At 44.8% G+C, this 19,382-nt stretch overlaps 1 protein-coding gene across 7 annotated transcripts in view; it reads left to right on the forward strand.

The window, feature by feature from the left end:
* GLI3 (GLI family zinc finger 3) overlaps positions 1-13,653 on the forward strand; it is a 438,381-nt gene extending 424,728 nt beyond the window's left edge. For all 7 annotated transcript variants that reach the window (XM_061585984.1, XM_061585983.1, XM_061585985.1 and 4 more), the window contains 2 exons: positions 2,221-2,548; positions 9,486-13,653. In XM_061585984.1, coding sequence (XP_061441968.1) covers positions 2,221-2,548; positions 9,486-11,746 — 2,589 coding nt within the window. In that variant the 3' untranslated portion in view covers positions 11,747-13,653. The remainder of the gene's footprint in view (positions 1-2,220; positions 2,549-9,485) is intronic.
* The last annotated feature ends 5,729 nt before the right edge of the window (positions 13,654-19,382 follow it).

The raw sequence follows: 19,382 nt of genomic DNA on the forward strand, positions 1-19,382 counted from the left end.
TAATAAGCAAAACTTTTAAAGTATTCCATGTTAATTTTACATACTATATACTTTTCTCAAAAGTTTTTCAAATTGCGTAAAAATAAACATATAAGCAAACGTTTTTCCAACTGTTATAGTCACTAGCACTGAAATATTTGATTAGGAAAACAAACCAAAAAATGAGTAAACCATACTTTGTGTGGCTTAAATGTTCAAACTAATTCAAAGCTTCACTTGAAATTTTTAAAAGTTTTTAATACTCATATTTTAAGACATGGCAGTTCAATAGCATACACCTTCCTGCAGACTGTTTAAAATTCACACAGTTAGAAAAGTTAACACACTCAAAGATCTGTGCACCTGTGGTAGAGATATTTCCAAATGCACACAGGAGAAATGAGATCACACCCACTCTCCATGCTGCAACCCCCTTGCATTCAATGGAAAGTTAGAGCTGGCTCTACATGCACATGACTGCATGGACAACTGAGAATCTCAAATCCTGTGTATCTACAGCCTGTTTTCAACCTGTGCTAAATGCACAGAAGTCAAGGCCAGCAGACACAATCCTCCTCCCATATCCCCTGTGTATTGTTGGAATATGGAAAGAGCAGGAGAAGAGGACTATAGTTAACTTTAAAAAGTATAACTTTGGAACTGCCCAATTTATGGGTTTTGTTTCTATTGGTTGTTACTAATTAATTTTATGGAATAGTGCATTTCACAAATGGAAAATTTCCCACAGAAAAATATAGCAGCAGAGAAAATTCCATGGAAAATAGTTCAGTCTACATCATTGGCATACCTGCTGAGATCTCTAAACCCACAGGAGGGGCTGAATATGATTTCTATGGTTAAGGGCTGGGCTTCAGTGCCCTTTATAGCTCCTTGGCCCTCTCCATGGTCAGCAAAACCAGAATAAACTATGCAGAAATATATATGCACTATTCAAAAAAAGGGTATTTATGCAAATTAGTTACATTTACACAATTATTTATATCGCAGAATGCAGCATTTCTTGGCACAGAACTTGTTTCACCTAGGTACAGAATTTTTTTTAAAAAAAGTATTGCAGGTTATTGCACTGATATTTCAAAAATTATTTTGGTAGCATCTAGCTAATATATCTTCAGTTTAGGAATATCTGTTCTGCATCTCTCTCTAAGATCTCTTTTAGGTGAGGTTGTTGAATACACGACAGATGCTGTGGTGTTTTTCCTAAGCAACCTCAATACCACTGCAGTAAAGTAAACCTTATGAAATGTATCTCTCAGCTCTTCCAGGGTAGGGGAGATGTTGAGCTTTGACAGATCAACAACACAGGTCCAAAGCCATCATGGTACCAAACCATAATTCCAATCAGAATGAGCAGAAAAAGTAAATTCCATTTTGAGACACAGTGAAAGGGAAGCCTTCAAGAAAATGGTTGCAATGGGTAATATTTCAGTGGCAAGCTAGTATTGATCTTATGATAGGCATCCATAAAGGCTCTTAGTGTACAAATCTGTGTTTTGACAGCAGCTTTGTTTGATTCAGTGCACCATAGGACTTACTGACTTGTCTCATGGTCTGTTGGCTGCACTTCGGGATGCAACACTGAAATGAGAAGGGGACTCCGTTGAATATTTATTTTATAATCCTAGCAACTGACTACTCCATGGAAATTGAACAGTATATATGTTTGTGCTATTCAGCTGTAGATTGAACATATTTGCTAGGAATTTAAGAGCTACTTTGGGCATCCCCAAGGTTGTGAACACTCAGAGAAAATGTTTTGCTTTGAACAGCAGATATGCATGCTATACTAGTGACAGTTTTTGAAACTCTCCTCATTTTCAAAAGTTTTTTTTTTTTTAATCTGTCATGTAGGGGGCGGAATGTTCCTCCAGGAATACAAATCCAACTCTTTCTTAGGAGATAAAGTTACAATTCTTGCAGAACATGTCCTACTTAAAAAAAAGATTTCAGAAGTGGTTCAGTGAGATAAGGGTCCTCTGTAGCATCCTGTACTTGCCTCTCTCCAAGTTAGCATACTATTAACATAGCATGCTAGATGAACCACGCGTCTTGACCTCATAAAGCTTTTCTTAATAGTCAGTTGTGTTGCATTCTCAGCCATACTGCAAGATGTCTCATTTATTTCTTTGTTCAAGTTCTGTCTTGCCTTTCTGTAATCCTAATGGATTGTAGGTGCATTATGCTTCTAAATTTTTCCTATACCTTTTCTCCTCCAAACAGACATCTCAGCCAAGCCCTGGTGGTCAGTCTACATGCAGCAGCGAACAGTCCCCCATCAGCAACTATTCCAACAATGGGATCGAGCTTAATCTGACCAGTAGAGGTAGTGTAGGAGACCTCAGCGTCATAGATGAAACCCCTATCATGGACTCTACCATTTCCACGGCAACCACAGCACTTGGCTTACAGGCCAGGAGGAATATGACAGAGACCAAATGGATGGAGCAAGTTAAGCTAGAAAGGTTGAAACAAATCAATGGAGTGCTTCCAAGACTGAACCCCATGCCACCTTCCAAAACCTCAGCTTTGCCACCTGTCATAGGAAATGGTAAGATATGCTCATTTAGTATAATCTATTGCAGTGCCCATTTTCATAATTTCTGTTCATTAAGAAATTAAGAATAGTCAAGATTAGAATTGGGCACCTAATTCTCACATAACATATAAAGCATAATTGAAATAAATCTTTATTAGTACCTCCGAAGGTTTATTATACAGCCACAAGAGTGGCTGCATACTATAGCCAGCATGGATTTTTCACATTCCGCAGTGTTAAATGGAAAATACCCCCACATGCCATTCTGATGCTTCCCATAAGCTCATTTCAAAACAAAACCTTACAAAATGTATAGTCCTGAACTCAGAAACGCTTGCTTAAGAACCCTATAAATTTTCATGGAGATACACAAAACAGTCAAAGAAAATTAAGAGTTCAAAGTGTAAAAAGAGAAGAAAAAACCCCAGAGCCCTTTTGGACTTTTTTTCTGTCAGAGTTCTCATAATCTGTTGAAATTAATTAAAAATCAGCCATGTTCACAGCAGACCTGTAATCCTATTACTGACCTTGCCCCATACTCTGACCTAAATTCCTAGCCGATTTTTAATTAATTTAAAAGATTTAGCATTGGAATCAGTGATAAACCTGGGCATGCTCAGTAAGAACCAACCATCAGTGTTCTAAAAGCCAAACTCTAGGTGTTTGGCTTGGCTAATCATGGGGCCACACCCACACCAGAACTTTATTTCACTTTAGACAGTTATGGCTTCTCCCAAAGAATCCTGGGTAGGTTGTGAAGGGTGCTGAGAGGAGACTCCTATTCCACTGACAGAGCTCCAGCGACCACAGTAGTTTAACAGTCAGCCGCTCTGATTGAAACTCTGTGGGGGGAACAGGGCATCTCCTAGCAACTCTCAGCACCCTTCACTAACTACACTTCCCAGGATTCTGGGAATCCCACCCAATCTCCTCCCTTTGGCTTCCCCTCCTCCTCGCTCCCTTCCCTTCCTGCCCTCCTCCCCTCCCTGTCCCTCCCCCAGGTCAGTTTCACCTATCCTAAGCATGATTGCACAGGAGTAAATCCCACTGAATTCAAAAAGCATGCAAATAGTCAAAGTTGCCCTCCCCTTCTCCTCCCTTCTATCCCCTGCCTCTTGCCCCTCCTCCCCTCCCCATCCCTTCCTCCACCTTCCCCTCCCCACTCCCCTCCCCCATGGTCAGTTTTACCTATCTTAAGCATGATTGTATGGGGTAAATCTCACTAAATTCAATAAACATGCAAATGATCAGACCTGCCATTCCCTCCTTCTCTCTCCCATCACCTCCCTTTTGCCTTCCTTCACCCCTTCCTTCCACTTCCCTCCTTCCCCACTCCTTCTCCCCTCTCCCATCCCCTCCTCCTCCCCCATGATCAGTTTTACCTATCCTAAGCATGATTGCGTGGGAGTAAATCCCACTGAACTCAATAAACATGCAAATGATCAGACCTGCATTTCCCCTTCTTCCTCCCCTCCCCTATCCCTTCTTCCTCCTCCCCCGCCCACTCCAGCCCTCTGTCCCTCTTCTACTCCTCTCCCCCATGGTCAGTCTTACCTATCCTAAGCATGATTGCAGGGGAGTAAATCCCACTGAACTCAGTAAGCATGCAAATGATCAATCCATTCTCAGCAAACTTGCACAGGATCCCATTTCTTACCTCCCGGATTAAAAAGCAGAGAAATTCACTAATAGGCAAGAAAACCCTTGCGGTTTAAGAATGTACCTATAGCCAACAGATATTTCTATCAAACTTTACAAAGCAGGGAAATTGGGCAGCTATAGTGAATCTACCAGGGGAGCAGGAGACCTGTCCTCCTCTCTGAGATATTGTACTGCCCTACAAATTTGTTAAAATGTAAACACAGTTTGGGTTGGTCTTTCACACTCCAATCCACTTTCCGTGTAGCTTGGAAGAATTTGGTAACATGTGCCTCAGAGCATATAGTGAATTTCTCTGCTTTTTAATTTGGGAGGTAAGAAATGGGATCCTGTGCAAGTTTTCTGAGAATGGATTGATCATTTGCATGCTTATTGAGTTCAATGGGATTTACTCCCCTGTAATCATGCTTAGGATAGATGAAACTGACCGTGGGGTGATGGGGAGGGGAGGAGGAGGAAGATAAGGGGTGGGGGAGGTAGAAGAGCAGGCAGAAGGGGGAGAGCAGGTTTGATCATTTGCAAGCTTTACTGAGTTCAATGGGATATACTCCCCTGCAATCATGCTCAGAATGGGTGTAACTGACCATGGGGGAGGAGAAGAAGAGGGTGCGAGGGAGGGCTGAAATGGGCAGGGGAATAGGAAGAAGGAAGAGGGGAGGGGAGGAAGAAGGGAGGAGGAAGGGAGAGGAGAGGGGAAGGAGAGTGGTGGAAGGAGAGGAGACAGAGAGGGAGGGGGTAGGGAAATGCAGGTATGGTTGTTTGCCTGAGTTCAATGGGATTTACTCCTATGCAATCATGCTTAGAATAGCTAAAACTGACCATGGAGGAGGGGGAGGGGATTGGAAGGGGAGGGGGAGGGAGGGGCAAGGGAAGGGGCAAAAGGGCGGTGATGGGAGGAAGGAGGAGTACAGGGCAGATTTGATCATTTGCATTCTTTTTGAGTTCAATGGGATTTACTCCTCTACCATTATGCTTAGGACAGGTGAAACTGACTTGGGGGAGGGGTGGGGAGGGGGAAGGGGGAGAGAAGGGAAGGAAGGGTATGGGTAGCGAGTAAGGGGGAGTGAGGGGGAGGGGACTAGATTGGGTGGGCAGGCACTGGGCAGAGGGAAAGCCCCTTTCCAAAAGGAAAATATTGTGAACAGTATCATTGTTTTTCAGCGTTTCCCCTACTTTTTTATTCTACAGCAGGCACATGTAGTCTCCCACCCAAATTTAAAGCAGGCCTGTCCTTAGCCACATCCATACCAAACCTTTATTTCACTTTAGACAGTCATGGCTTCTCCAAAAGAATTCAGGTAAGTTTTTTCTCCTGTTTTACACTTTGAACTCTCAATGCTCTCTGACTGTTTTGTGTATCTCCATGAAAACTTAGAAAGTTGTTAAGCAAACGTTTCTGAGTTCAGGACTATACGTTTTGTAAGGTTTTGTTCTGAAATGAGCTTATGGGAAGCATCAGAATGTCATGGGGGTATTTTCAATTTAACATTGCAGAATGCGAAAAATCCATGCTGGCTATAGTATATAGCAACTCTTGTGGCTGTATAATCTTAGAGAGAAAATTAGACTGGAGTTATTTTGATCATGAGCAGGTATGGTAAACTTCTGGTGTTTGGTCCAAAATGTGTGTGTGTGTAGATGATAAATGTAAATGGAGTTAGGAAACAAAATACACCCAGAGCTTGAACACCTCATCACCATTTTATAACGGGAATTTAGATTTTTCCCAAATATTTTTCCTACAGCATTGTTGCATAACAGATTCAAGTGCTGTCCTGGGCTCCTACTGAGAGGAAGGGCGGGATATAAATCAAATAATAAATAAATAAACTGCATTCATCCTTGCAAAATGTCTGTGGTGTTTCTTGTTTTTGGATTAAGTTCATTCCAGTAAAGGGAACTACATAAAAGTAAAACCTAAATGAATGATCGTTGTTGATGTTATGAAATTGTTTTGAATGCTGTGCAAAAGATATAGAAGACTGGCTTTTAAATTACCGAAATAATACCCGAATAGAAATGCACATTTTGCCATTTTCGCTTTCATTTCTCAAATTCTGGTTCAATTTAGATTGTCATTTATGGAATACATGTTTTAAAAAATACTGCATATTTTCACAGATTCATTCAATGGAATCATAAAATAGTAGAGTTGGAAGGGTCCCATAAGGCCATCGAGTTAAACCCTTTCTTCAGTGCAGGTATCAAACTTAAAGTATACCTGACAGGTGGCTGTCTAGCTGTCTGTTGAATGCCTCCAGTGCTGGAGAGTCCATCACCTCCCTAGGTCATTTGTTCCATTGTCGTACCACTCTTAACAGTTAGGAAGTTTTTCCTGATGTTCAGCCGAAATCTGGCTTCCTGTAAGTTGAGCCCATTATTCTGTGTCCTGCATGGGATGATTGAGAAGACACCCTGGCTCTCCTCTGTGTGACAACTTTTCAATTACTTGAAGAGTGCTATCATGTCTCCCTTCAGTCTTCTGTTCTCAAGGCCAAACATGCCCAGTTCTTTCAGTGTCTCCTCATAGGGGTTTGTTTCCAGTCCCCTAATCATCCCTGTTGCCCTCCTCTGAAACTGTTCCAGTTTATCTGCATCCTTCTTAAAGTATGGTGTCCAGAACTGGATGCAGTACTCATAATGAGGCCTAACCAGTGCTGAATAGAGGGGAACTAGTACATCATACAATTTGGAAACTATACTTCTGTTAATGCAGCCTAAAATAGTATTTGCCTTTTTTGCAGCCACATTGCACTATTGGCTCATATTCAGCTTGTCTTAAAGATTAGTTTGGCAGGATTTGTTCTTGACAAATCCATGTTGGCTTCTAGTAATCACTGCATTGCTTTCAAAGTTTTTACAGATTGACCACTTTTTAATCTGCTCCAGGTTTTTCCAAGGGATTGATGTCAGACTGACTGGTCTATAGTTCCCAGGTTCCTCCTTTTTGAAGATAGGGGCAACATTAGCCCTCGCCAGTAATCTGGCATAAAGATAATAGAGTTCTTCAGCCAGTTCCTTCATTCTAGGATGCAGTTCATCAGGCCCTTGAGATCTGAACTCATTCAGTGTTTAGGTATTCCTTGACTATTTGTCTATCAATTTCAAGCTACAATCCTGCTCCTTCAACTTGTCGTTCACATTTGCCAGGAGGGTCATAGACTCTCTTTTCGGAAAAGTCTGAGCCAAAGTAGGAATTGAGCACTTCTGTCTTTTCTTTGTCATATGTTATCATTTTACAATCTTCATTGAGCAGTTGAGCCACCATTTCCTTTCTCTGTCTTTTACTATGGATATACCTGAAGAAAACAGCTGGTATAGCACAGTGGGAAGGAGAGCCTGGCTGGGAGTCCAGAGTCTGGGAGTTCAAATCCCTGCTCGTGTCTCCTGGGTGTCAAGGGCCAGCTAAAGATCACCCCACAGTGAGTGGCTCAGGGGTTACATGCCCTGCCACCTGTGCAGCCGTGGGCAAGCTGCAGAGTCCCAAGGAGCCCAGTTGCCCCCCAACTGGCAGTTGCAGACAAGGAAGGGGCTGGTTTGTGCAGCTGTGGCAAGCTGAGCAGGCCCTAGCCAGCTGGAGAGGACTAGCCTCAGAGGGAGGCAATGGTAAACCCCCTCTGAATACCACTTACCATGAAAACCCTATGCATAGGGTAGCCATAAGTCGGAATCAACTTGAAGGCAGTACATTTCCATTTTACCCGAAGAAAGCTTTTTTGTTGCTTTTAGCATCCCTCACTAACCTCAGCTCATTCTCAGTTTTAGTCTTCCTGACACCTTTCTTGCAATTCTGTGCTACCTGTCTGTACGCTTTCTATGTGGCCTGGCTTTCCTTCCACTTTCTATATGTTCCCTTTTTGTTTTCAGGCCATCTCTAAGCTTTTTGTGAAGCCACATTGGCTTCTTCTGCTGTCTTCTTGGATGGTCAGTAGTAGACTCCAACCACCGTGTTCCTTTTATTCCTTGCCCCATTTCTTTTAATCCTGATACTCTTGGTGGGGCTACTAAGCATAACCTCCAGTATTTCTATGCAGATATATATATATTTTTAACATATAGCGTGACTACGTCTCCCTTTCTATTCCTTCTGTTCTTTTTGAACAAGTTGTATCCTTTAATTGCTGTATTCCAGTCATGAGAGTTATCCCATCAAGTTTCAGTTATACCTAGCAAGTCATATTTACCCTCTTGTATTCAGAGTTCAAGTCCATCCTGTTGCTTCCCATACTCTAGGTATTAATATATAGACATCAAAGACCATGTGATTTATGGTCTGGCTTCCTTTCCACATTTTTATGAAGATTATTGTTGGGCTCCATTAGAGCTCTTGTCTCAGTTCCTGTTTCTATGCACAAGCCTTTGTCATTTGTTACCTCCAAGTTTACATCCCCTTCTCCCTTAGGGTTCAGTTTAAAGCCCTCCTGATGAAGTTCTCCATGCAGTAGCCAAGCACATTCTTCCCTGTCCTTGTGAGGTGCAACCCATCACTTGCCAGCAGTCATCTTCCAGGAAGCGTAGCCCATGGTCCCAGAATCCAAATTTCTCACATCAGCACCACCTTCATAGCCAGTCATTCACCCACAGTATTTTTCTTTCTCTTTCTACTCCTCTTCTAAGTACTGGAAGGATGGATGAAAAGGCTATCTGGGCCCCAAAGTCCTTGGGTTTTCTTCCCAGAGCTTCAAAGTCTGACATGATTTCTTTGTAGCTCCACTTGGCAGTATCATTTGTTCCCACATGGATGAGAAGAAAGGGATATGTGTCAGTATGCTTTGTTGAGTGTTGGCAATCCTTCAGTCACATCTCTAATTCATTCTCCAGGAAGACATCCTACAAGAGACAATATAGCTAAGCCAACATAGACCCAGTTCTTACCTAGTTCTAGTGTTGTGGCCTCGCTACTCCTTAACATGCTTTCTGTGTGAAGGGATTTTTATTTTGATATAGAATAGTATTATAGAATTCAGTTATGTGAGTTCCCTAACTGAAATGGAACAGCCCAACCACAGGTTTCTATCTCAGGGACAACTGAGTCAAGCTCAGCACTAGACAGTTATGTGTGTTTCATTCTGTGTTGCATCCAGTGTCTAGATCATGGGCTATACCTTCGTCTTGCAACACTATTCTTCAATATGGGTTCCTGAATCCAAAAATGCTGTTGTCCCCATGATCTTTCTAAAAGTTCAACATTTTAGAAATACAAGGGCATTTTCTTGAAAATGCCTGATAACATATTTCATACCATTTCTGTATGTCTCCTGATCAACTTGTATTTGCTCCCCTCCCCCAGGTACTCATTCAAGCAACAGCTACAGCATTGGAGGAAACACAACTATTCTAGCTAACAAAAATGAACTCACAAACATGGACATTACTGTGCTAAACATGCTGAACAGAAGGGACAGCAATACCAGCACAATCAGCTCAGCCTACATGAGCAGCCGTAGATCCTCTGGGATTTCACCTTGTTTCTCTAGTCGGAGATCCAGTGATGCTTCCCAAGGTGAGGGAAGGCTCCAGAATGTCAGTGTTGCCGATTCCTATGATCCCATTTCAACAGATGCCTCTCGGCGATCAAGTGAAGTCAGCCAGTGTGATGGCTTGCCAGGTCTTCTCAGCCTGACCCCTGCCCAGCAATACAGGCTGAAAGCAAAATATGCAGCAGCTACTGGTGGACCTCCACCAACACCACTGCCTAATATGGAGAGGATGAGCTTGAAAACAAGAATGGCACTATTGGGTGACTGTAGGGAGCCTGGAATGTCACCACTGCCCCCAGTGAATTCTCCACGAAGATGTAGTGATAGTGGGACAAATGGTTACAACAGGCGACACATTCTGCCTCATGATGTGTTGGGGAATAGCACAAGGAGAGCCAGTGATCCCGTGAGACCAGTCTCTGATAACCTTTCTTTTCCCAGAGTCCAGCGCTTCAACAGCCTCAATAGCTTTAACCCTCCTGCTTTGCCTCCATCTATGGAAAAACGTAACTTCATCCTTCAAAACTACACCCGTTCTGATGGTGGCTTGTTCCCAAACTTATGTTCCCCTTGTCCTCCAAGTATTTCTGAGAATATGGCTATGGAGGCTGCTACAATGGAAGCAAACGGCAGTCTGAATGATGAGGATCTCCTGCCAGATGATGTGGTCCAGTATTTGAATTCTCAGAATCAGGGTGTGTATAATCACCTGCCAAATGGTGGAATAGACAACAACAAAGTGCATCACAGTTCAGCAACGGGGTACAGCAACAACTTTGATCAGTCTTCTCCTTCAAACAACTCTGAGGCTAGTAAAAATGATCTGCCAATTCAGTGGAATGAAGTAAGCTCAGGTAGTTCTGACTTGTCTCCAAAATTAAAATGTGGGCAACGGTCCCTGATCCAGCATACTCAAATATTAGGCCTTTATAACAACATGGTGGTTCAACAGCAGCACCATGGGCTGGAGAGAAATGGTATATCCCAACAAAATGGCTATCAGCATCTTCTAGACAACAATGGCTCTTGCAGTTTACAGCAAAATATGGTCATGCACAACAGTGACACCAGTCATTCTTACCACCTTCATTCAAATAAGGCACAGCTATATGGTGAAAGTATTGGCAGACAACCAGTGGACAATACCTATGACACAGTGATTCAAGGGCAAAAGCTGGGAAATAATTGTATGCCAACAAATGGGAGCCAAGAGGATTTTGGCTGCTCTGTGGTATCAGATGAGCAGTCTGCCAATGCAATGAACAGGATGCAGGGGAGAAATGTTGTCCAAGAGTACCTTCATAATCAGTCAGTAGATGAAGTCAGTCACTACCAAGAAGTAAATCATTCCCATAAAATGATGATAGAACAAGTTACTGCTCCCTTGCAATCCAGTCTTCATCAAGGGCCACAAAGTTGTCTGCCACTATCTCACAATGTTGGGATCCAGCCATTTGTGATGGCAAAAGGTTTTCAGCCCTGTGCCAGCTACTGGGGTGGCAGACGGCAAAATGCATTAAGGAATAATTTGGTGCAGCAACAAGGACACATAAGGGATGCCAACCAGCCACACAAGGTCAATGGCATTAAGGTAGAGTCGCAAGGTCAATCACAGCAGTTCTGCTCTAATACGCAGAATTACTATGGTCAGTTATATGACCAAACCACAGGGTTTAGCCAGCAAGCTCTGAAAACAGGTGCTTTCCCCCTTTCAGAAGCTAACTGCCTGCTACAGGTGACTGGTGATGCTAATTCGTCAGAGCTTCTTTCCCCAGGGGCCAACCAGGTGACGAGCACAGTTGACAACATTGACACCAGCAGCCTTGAAAGTGTGCAGATTGATTTTGATGCTATTATAGATGATGGTGACCATGTCAGCTTAATTTCAGGAGCCCTAAGTCCCAGCATCATTCAGAATCTCTCCCGCAATTCCTCCCGTCTCACCACTCCCCGAGCGTCTCTTACATTCCCAGCTCTGTCCATAAGCACAAACAACATGGCTATTGGGGACATGAATTCTTTGTTGACCTCACTTGCAGAAGAAAGCAAGTTTCTTGCTGTTATGCAATAGACATAAACAACTTAGGAGATGGAAGAGTTTAAAAAGTAATCATTTTTTTAGTTGCTGTAAGTACTTTAGCAGTCTCATCTCACCTAAATGGGATGTGTTTCAAGTATATTCCTTTTATGGAATAAGGACTCTGAAAAACCCTGAAGTGTTCTAGGGAGAAACTGTCTTCCGTTTCAGTTTTGAATCAGTATTGTTAAGCCCACAGTCCCCTTTTTTATGTTTAATGTTTATATGACTTTTTATTTTTATTTTTGTAATTGTAAACCAATGTAAATGTGTGATGTGCATGTTGGTTTATGAAAGTGATGAAATGACATCATAACTTTCTGCTACTCGAAAGGAAATATAATCCTGCATTGTTGTTGCCAGAGTTCTTATATAGCCAGGTTCTAACGTTTAGGCACAACGTTACCAGGAGCACATATATATTGAAGTTTTGGGTTCCATCCACTTAGCACTGCTCTCACACAAACCCTGTTGAAAGGAATGTGTGAATGGTTTACAATTAATTTATTCAAAAAATGTGTGTAATGCTTTCAGAAATCATTTCTATTGCTCTACACCAGTGGCTCTCAAGTTTTCTACATTCAAGGAACTATTTCCACATTAGCTTGTTTACTGCAAAGTTTCTTGGTCATGTTCTAGGCTGCACAGTCAGTTCATGCAGAGTGCTGGCTTAAGCCTGATGGCTGTCATCATTGTCCTACATGAACTGAGAGTGTGCCCGAGACCACATTGGCTGCATATTGCAGGAGGAGATCAGTGATAATGAGCAAGGTGCATTTCAGGGAAGCCCGTCTGTCATTACTGATGTTTTCGTTAAGGAACCTGTGAGGTGCATCCAAGGAACTCTAGGGTTCTCCAGAACACAGCTCAAAAACTACAGCCCTGGACTGAGGAGAGAGACAATATACTTTATAAATAAATAACTCTGAAGCATATTCCAATAAAAATAAGGCTTTTAATAAGAAATTAATTACAAAATGACTGGCTGCCCATGTTTGTCAAAATTAGTTTTTTCCAAAAACTCCATTGCATATTTAATAAGCCTCACATTTTTTGTTAAAAAGTAAGGAGTAACTTGAACATTTGTGTGAATGAATATCTATGCTAGTTCTATTATAAGCCTGCTTGTATGAGACTTAAATGTAAACACAAGTTGCACTTTTAAGCAAGGTTTAGTTCAAATTGTTGGCATTCACTTCACTGCAATGTGCAAAGATCTAAGTGGTTTAGGAGCTCAAACTCTTAATATTCAAAACATTGATGACTCAAATTCCATTTAACAATAATCCTCTTCTAGTGGTGGTGATCTGACCAAAGCTTCATTCACAGAAAGGGGCAAGAATATCATCAATTCCAACTCCATATCCCAAAGCAAGAGCACCCACCAATCAGCCTTCCCACTGCTTAGCCAATGTAAACCAAATGCCAAGATGCTTCAAGCAGGAACTAGAAATGAGCCATACAAGGCATTTTCAAACTAGACAAGCACGATAAAGAGGAAAGCAACAGCAAAATCCACACAGGCGCTAGCCTTTTAATGTCCAGTCTACAAATAGAATGTGCAGAACACTACATCAGTTATGTGGTGCATGTTACGATGTTTTCAAAACCTACATATTTCCTTTGGGATAGGGGATTTGCTACTAAATTCAGTACAATACTCAGTAACACCAGCACGGATAATGCTTCCAGTAATAACCATCAGTGGAGGTCTGTTCCAAGTATAGTAGTTGCTATTCACACTGTGAGGCTTTGCATAGGATTTATAAAATCTTCATATCTTTCCTATGTTCTTTGTGGAGATTGAGTTGGCCTACCATCTAGAGCAGCCTTTCCCAACCAGTGTGCCTCCAGATGTTGTTGGACCACAACTCCCATCAGCCTCAGGAATGGTCAGGAAAGATGGGAATTGTGGTCCAACAACATCTGGAGGCAGGGCCAGCTCCAGGAATGCGGGGGCCCTTGGGCATTAGCCTGCCCCGGGCCCCTCTGCTTCCCTTCCACGATCCCGCAGATCGCAAGACGAGCTTCCGAACCGCAGTGCGCACATTGCTGCCATCAACCAAGATGGCAGCAGAGGCTTCAGTCCCTTACGGAAACCTCGGCCGTCATCTTTATCGATGGCAACCCTGCGTGAACAGAGAAAGGTAGGTGAAGCGCGGGGGATGGCGTGCAGCTCAGAAGCTCATCTTGCGATCGTGGAAGGGGAGCGGAGGGCCCCTCAGGGCCCCCCCAGGGGCTCCTAGAGCTGCGGGGCCCTCGGGCCAGTGCCCAACCTGACCACCCTTTGGAACCCGCCCTGTCTGGAGGCACACTGGTTGGGAAAGGCTGATCTAGAGTCTAATTTATCCCCCACCTGCTCATTTTTCACTGAAATCTTGGTTCCCTTTCCAGTCCTGTTGCACAATCCAACATAACAGTAAGTACAATTACATCTCTGTATTTAATAGGCTCAGCTTTGCTTAACTGTTGTATTGTGGCTCTCATGCTTCCCCCCCCCTAATGGTTCACTGTAGGTAAAGAATCAGTTCATGGAAAAACAAACATTCTAGAGATTTGTTTACACCACTGAGTTTCATCAGCACTTTTATTTTTCTTTTTGCCCCAAACCTTCTGTACTGGTGGACTTCCAAAAGGCAGATTTTACAAAAGCTAAGTAGTTACACTACTTTTCCAATTACACCAGATTACTGCACGAGATTTCTTACGTTTAGGTCTCAGGCAGTGTTGCAGTACCATGATATGAACCCACCTGATTGTTTCACATAGTCATATCTTTACCCATCTTGGTTCCCTTTCCAGTCCTTTTGCTGTGTTTTTAATTAAATTAGTCCAACACACACATGGACATATCCACTGAGGTCACTAACATCTGTGCATAGTGACACTCCACGTATGGGCTGTAACAACTGAAAACCACTCACAATTGTGTGAATAATCATCTTAAGTGGAACACATTCCTGGCAGTCACTGGTGTAGAGATTCTCCATGGATTAGGGGTGCTCCTCTCATAACTTTTTTTTATTTATCTTAATGTTAATTTACCCATATGTTTATAATTATGTTTCTTTCTCCTGTGCATGGAAAGATGATATCAGGTGGGTAACTAGCTCCACCTAGTGGTTGAAGGCAAAAGAGTACTGCTGACGTTTTACTGTAGGTCTGTTCCTAGTCTGCGCCTGCTCCGTCCGCAGTTTTCTCTTTTGCCTTCACCGAATCTGGTTGATTCCTCTCTGTCTCCGTGGGTTCAGGCTTGTATTGTTTGTCTTTTAAGTCTTACCCGTTGGTTATTGCTGTTTCTTGCCCTCAGTATATGTTTTGTTTTCCCCTGCTGTTTAAAGTTTAAAGTTAAAAAAAAAAAAAAGCTCCTTGTGTCTTTTCCTCCTGATTTTTCTCGGTGGCGAGGAGCATCCAGCCCCTCCCCACGGCTCCTGGGACCATTGGCCTCTTCAGGCTCCCTTCCCGGCCGAATTTGCTACCGTTCCTTCTAATCATCAACTCATAGCGTCGGCAGCATTAGCCTTAGAGGCGATTTTCACCGGAGCTTGGAACTCAGGCCCACGCCTAGGCTTTTCGCGCTCCCTTTTCAAGCGGCTTTCGTTTTCCCTGCTCCATAGCGGGGGGGGGCAGATGCGCAGACGCCATAGCAGGTCGGCGGCAACCGCTTCTAATCTTCCTGCTTTGCCCAGCCACTTATTAGACAGCGTTGTCAGTCACTACCAGCGGGAGCCTTCCATTCACATTTTCATTAACCCCTTAAGTCCCGCAGTGTGTGCCCGCTATGGGGAAAGCCACACACAAAGCACCTCTTGAAGGGGTCGAAAGTGCTTCCCCACACGCCAGCAACAGGCGCAGTGCCAGAACTTATTCCCATCCTGGGATCAGAGCAGGCTCATTCTTCGGGGGATCATTCCGAAACAGCGGTGGCCCGCCCCTCTACCGTCAGGCACGAGGTGGCTGAGGCTCAGGTTTTGGCGGGCAGGGTGGCTGCAGAAGGCAGGATTCCTGTTCCACATAAAGGAACCTGTAGAGAAGGTCAATATTCCTCCCACCATTCAAGGGACCAGAGGGACCTGGAACCCCTATCTGATGAGGAAGGTGGCCAGTCTCACCCTTCCTTAGACACTATTTTTTCTGACACCTCCTCTCCCGAGGCCTTCACAGGGTTTTTGGAGGAGCCAATCCCTGTCCAACAAATTCATGATGCTGGTGGGCACAGGCTTTATCCATCTCACACTCAAGCTCGCCCTATTCAGCTACAGCTTTCAGCACATTCAATTCAACAATTAAAAGAGCAGCTTAAGGATGCCCTTTTAATGGATCTGACTAGAGATTTGTCTTCTCAAACTACATCAGGCTCACAACCCTCAAGGCACCTGCCTACAGGTCACTCGAGGGCAAACACACGCCCTTCCCCGGGCCGCACATCCCCAGACCCCTAAGCTGCATTGCAGGGCAGACACCTTCAGCTCCCAGAGCAGGAGCTTATAGACACAGAAAATGACTTGATTGTCTTGGATGAAGAGGAATGGAGTGGGGAATCAGAATCTGAGGAGATTTTATCTACTAGAATATTTCAAGAGGCTCATTTCCTTCCTCTGCTGTGCAAGGCGATGGAGGCTCTTACCCTCACCTCTACAGAGGATCCTCCTACTCCATCCTCCTCGAGAGTTTCAGCAGTATGTCCAGATCCAAAGCCTAGGTCTAGAGTATTGAAGCTTCCTTCTCTTCTCCCCAAGGTGCTCAAATCAGAATTCGACATTCCCTTGCAATTCAAAAAATCGGTTTCTGTAGCCAACAAATATTATACACTGGAACAACCGATCATGGATCAGCTGAAAGTCCCGCTCATAGACGCGCCTATAGTCAATCTATTGAACCCATCATTGAATCCTAAAGACTCAGACGCTCACCTTAAGGATACCACTGAGCGCAAGATGGACCAGGGACTTAGAAGAGTGCACGAAGCGAATGCGCTATCAATCAGGGCAGCAGCAGCCTCTTCTGTGTTTGCTCGAGCCTCCCTACTCTGGTTGGAAGACCTGCTAGATGGCCCACAGCAGGATACAGCCCAGATACACAAATCTCTGCTGAAGGTCTCTCGGGCAGTTACCTTCATGGCAGATGCGTCAATGGATGCCATGCAGTTTGCAGCTAGGTCTCTCACTGCAGGGATCTTCACGCGAAGGACCCTTTGGCTTCGACATTGGGATGCAGACCCTGCAGCTCGTTTGAATCTTGCCTTGGAACCCTACGTGGGTGGCAAATTATTTGGGGACACTGCCCTCACGAACATATTAGAAACCAGGGAAAAGAAAAAGTCCATGCCATCCACCAGAAAAAGGGAGGATGGAAGGACCTTTCACCGCTCATTCCATCCATATCACTTGTCACAGTCCTTTCGGGGCTCACGTCCCTTTGGAAGGCAGAAGGATGCCCGCTCCAGCCGTCCCTTCTGGAACAGACAGCGCAACCAACTTAAGTCCCAGGAACACCTCCCAGGTCGATCCGGCCTTGCATCCCAGTCACGTGGAAACAGAAATCAGTTCTGACGCCTCCACCTCGCTGGTGGGAGGCCGTCTCCAACACTTTACTTACCGATGGGAGGACCTATCCTCCGATCGGTGGGTCCTCCGCACTCTTCGATACGGCCTTCGCCTAGAGTTTTCCTCCAACCCCCCGGCGAGATTCCTTCCATCCCCTCTGTCAGCAAATCCACACAAAAGGGGCAAAGTTTTGAGGTCAGTTTCCCATCTCCTACGCATGACAGCTATCGAGGCGGTACCTCCAGGGGAGAGGTTCCTGGGAAACTACTCTCTGTTCTTCACCGTCGACAAAAAAGACGGTTCATCCAGGCCAGTATTAGACCTCAAGAATCTAAATTGCTTCATAAAGTACCGCAAATTTCATATGGACACCTTACTTTCCATCAAAGAGGCGCTGAGGCTAGGGGACTTCCTCTCATCTATCGACCTGAAGGAAGCCTACCTGCACATACCAATCTTTCCCCCTCACAGAAGGTATCTGCGCTTCGCGGTGGGACAAGACCATTATCAATTCAGGGCTATGCCCTTTGGCCTGTCGTCTGCTCCCAGGACATTCACCAAGATAGTGGTTACCCTGGTGGCACACCTCAGGACACAGGGGATTCATATTTTTCCTTATCTGGACGATTTTCTGATCCGCTCACCATCGTTACACAAGGCGTGGGAGGACCTCCATGTCACCCTGACCTGTCTAAAAGATCACGGTTTCCTGATCAACGAAGCCAAGAGTCATCTCTTTCCGTCCAGACGCATCACACATTTGGGAGCGACTATAGACTCTCAAAATGGCCTCATTACACTATCTCCAGACAGGATCAGCAAGATCCGCAAAGTGGCGTTGGATGTCCTATCCTCCCCCTCTACAGACCTGATGGAGTTGGCAGCACTTCTCGGTTTGATGGTATCCACGTTCCAAACGACGCCATGGGCACGTCATCATTCCCACACTCTTCAGTGGGCGCTGCTGCCATTGAAGAACGACATAGCGTCCAGGCACCACCGCATGGTCGCTCTGTCACCACAGGTTCGTCAGTCGCTGTTCTGGTGGACCCAAGAGCCCAACCTGATGCGAGGGGTCCCTTTCCAAGATCCACTCCACACCCTGATAACATCCGATGCCAGCTTATCTGGATGGGGAGCCATCTGCGACGGGCAGATGATTCAAGGCACGTGGTCGGCTCAGGAATCCGCACTGCCGATCAACCTACTCGAACTACGGGCAGTTCGTCTGGCCCTCAGGCACTTTGCGAACACCAGATGGTTAGGGGCGGTGCTTGTCAGAACAGACAACGTGTCGGCCAAATTGTATTTAAACCGTGAGGGAGGCACACGCTCCCTCATTCTTCAGAAGGAGGCCTTTCTCCTCTTCCAGTGGGCGGAGACCAATATCGTCTCGATAGCGGCAGAATATCTCAAGGGGGAGGACAACAGCCAAGCAGACTGGCTCAGTCGGGAGAAGCTGATTCAAGGAGAATGGAGACTTCACCCACAGTCCTTTCGTCAAATAGTGGAACGTTTTGGCCACATTCAAGTAGACCTCTTTGCCACCAGTGTCAACCGGCAGGTGCAGAGGTTCTCCCGATACACGACACCAGGCGTGGAAGGGATAAATGCCTTGACTTCCCAGTGGCCTCCGGGCAGACTATATGCATTTCCTCCAATTCCAGTGATTTCCAGGGTGATCAAAAAACTTCGTGCCGAGAGGGCAGCACTTCTATTGGTGGCTCCATGGTGGCCACGGAGACCTTGGTTTCCAGACCTTCTCGACCTGTCGATGGAACCACCATGGAAGATTCCAGCACGAATGGACCTGCTCTTTCACGGACAGCTCCAGCACCCAGACCCAGAGTGGTGGGCACTTCATGTATGGAACTTGAACGGAAGAGACTCTGGAAAAGAGGCATCTCTCCGCAAGTATTAGAAACCATGATGGCTTCTAGACGCCCATCCACACTCAGAATTTATGAAAGCACTTGGAAGGCCTTCTCATCCTGGTCGCAGAAGCAAGGGGTTCTTCCTCGAAAAGCGGGAGTAAACGTAATCTTGTCCTTCCTGCAAGACGGCGTATCTTTGGGTCTCAGACC

This window comes from Rhineura floridana, chromosome 10 (assembly GCF_030035675.1).
Source record: "Rhineura floridana isolate rRhiFlo1 chromosome 10, rRhiFlo1.hap2, whole genome shotgun sequence".
In the NCBI taxonomy this organism is placed as follows: Eukaryota; Metazoa; Chordata; class Lepidosauria; order Squamata; family Rhineuridae; genus Rhineura; species Rhineura floridana.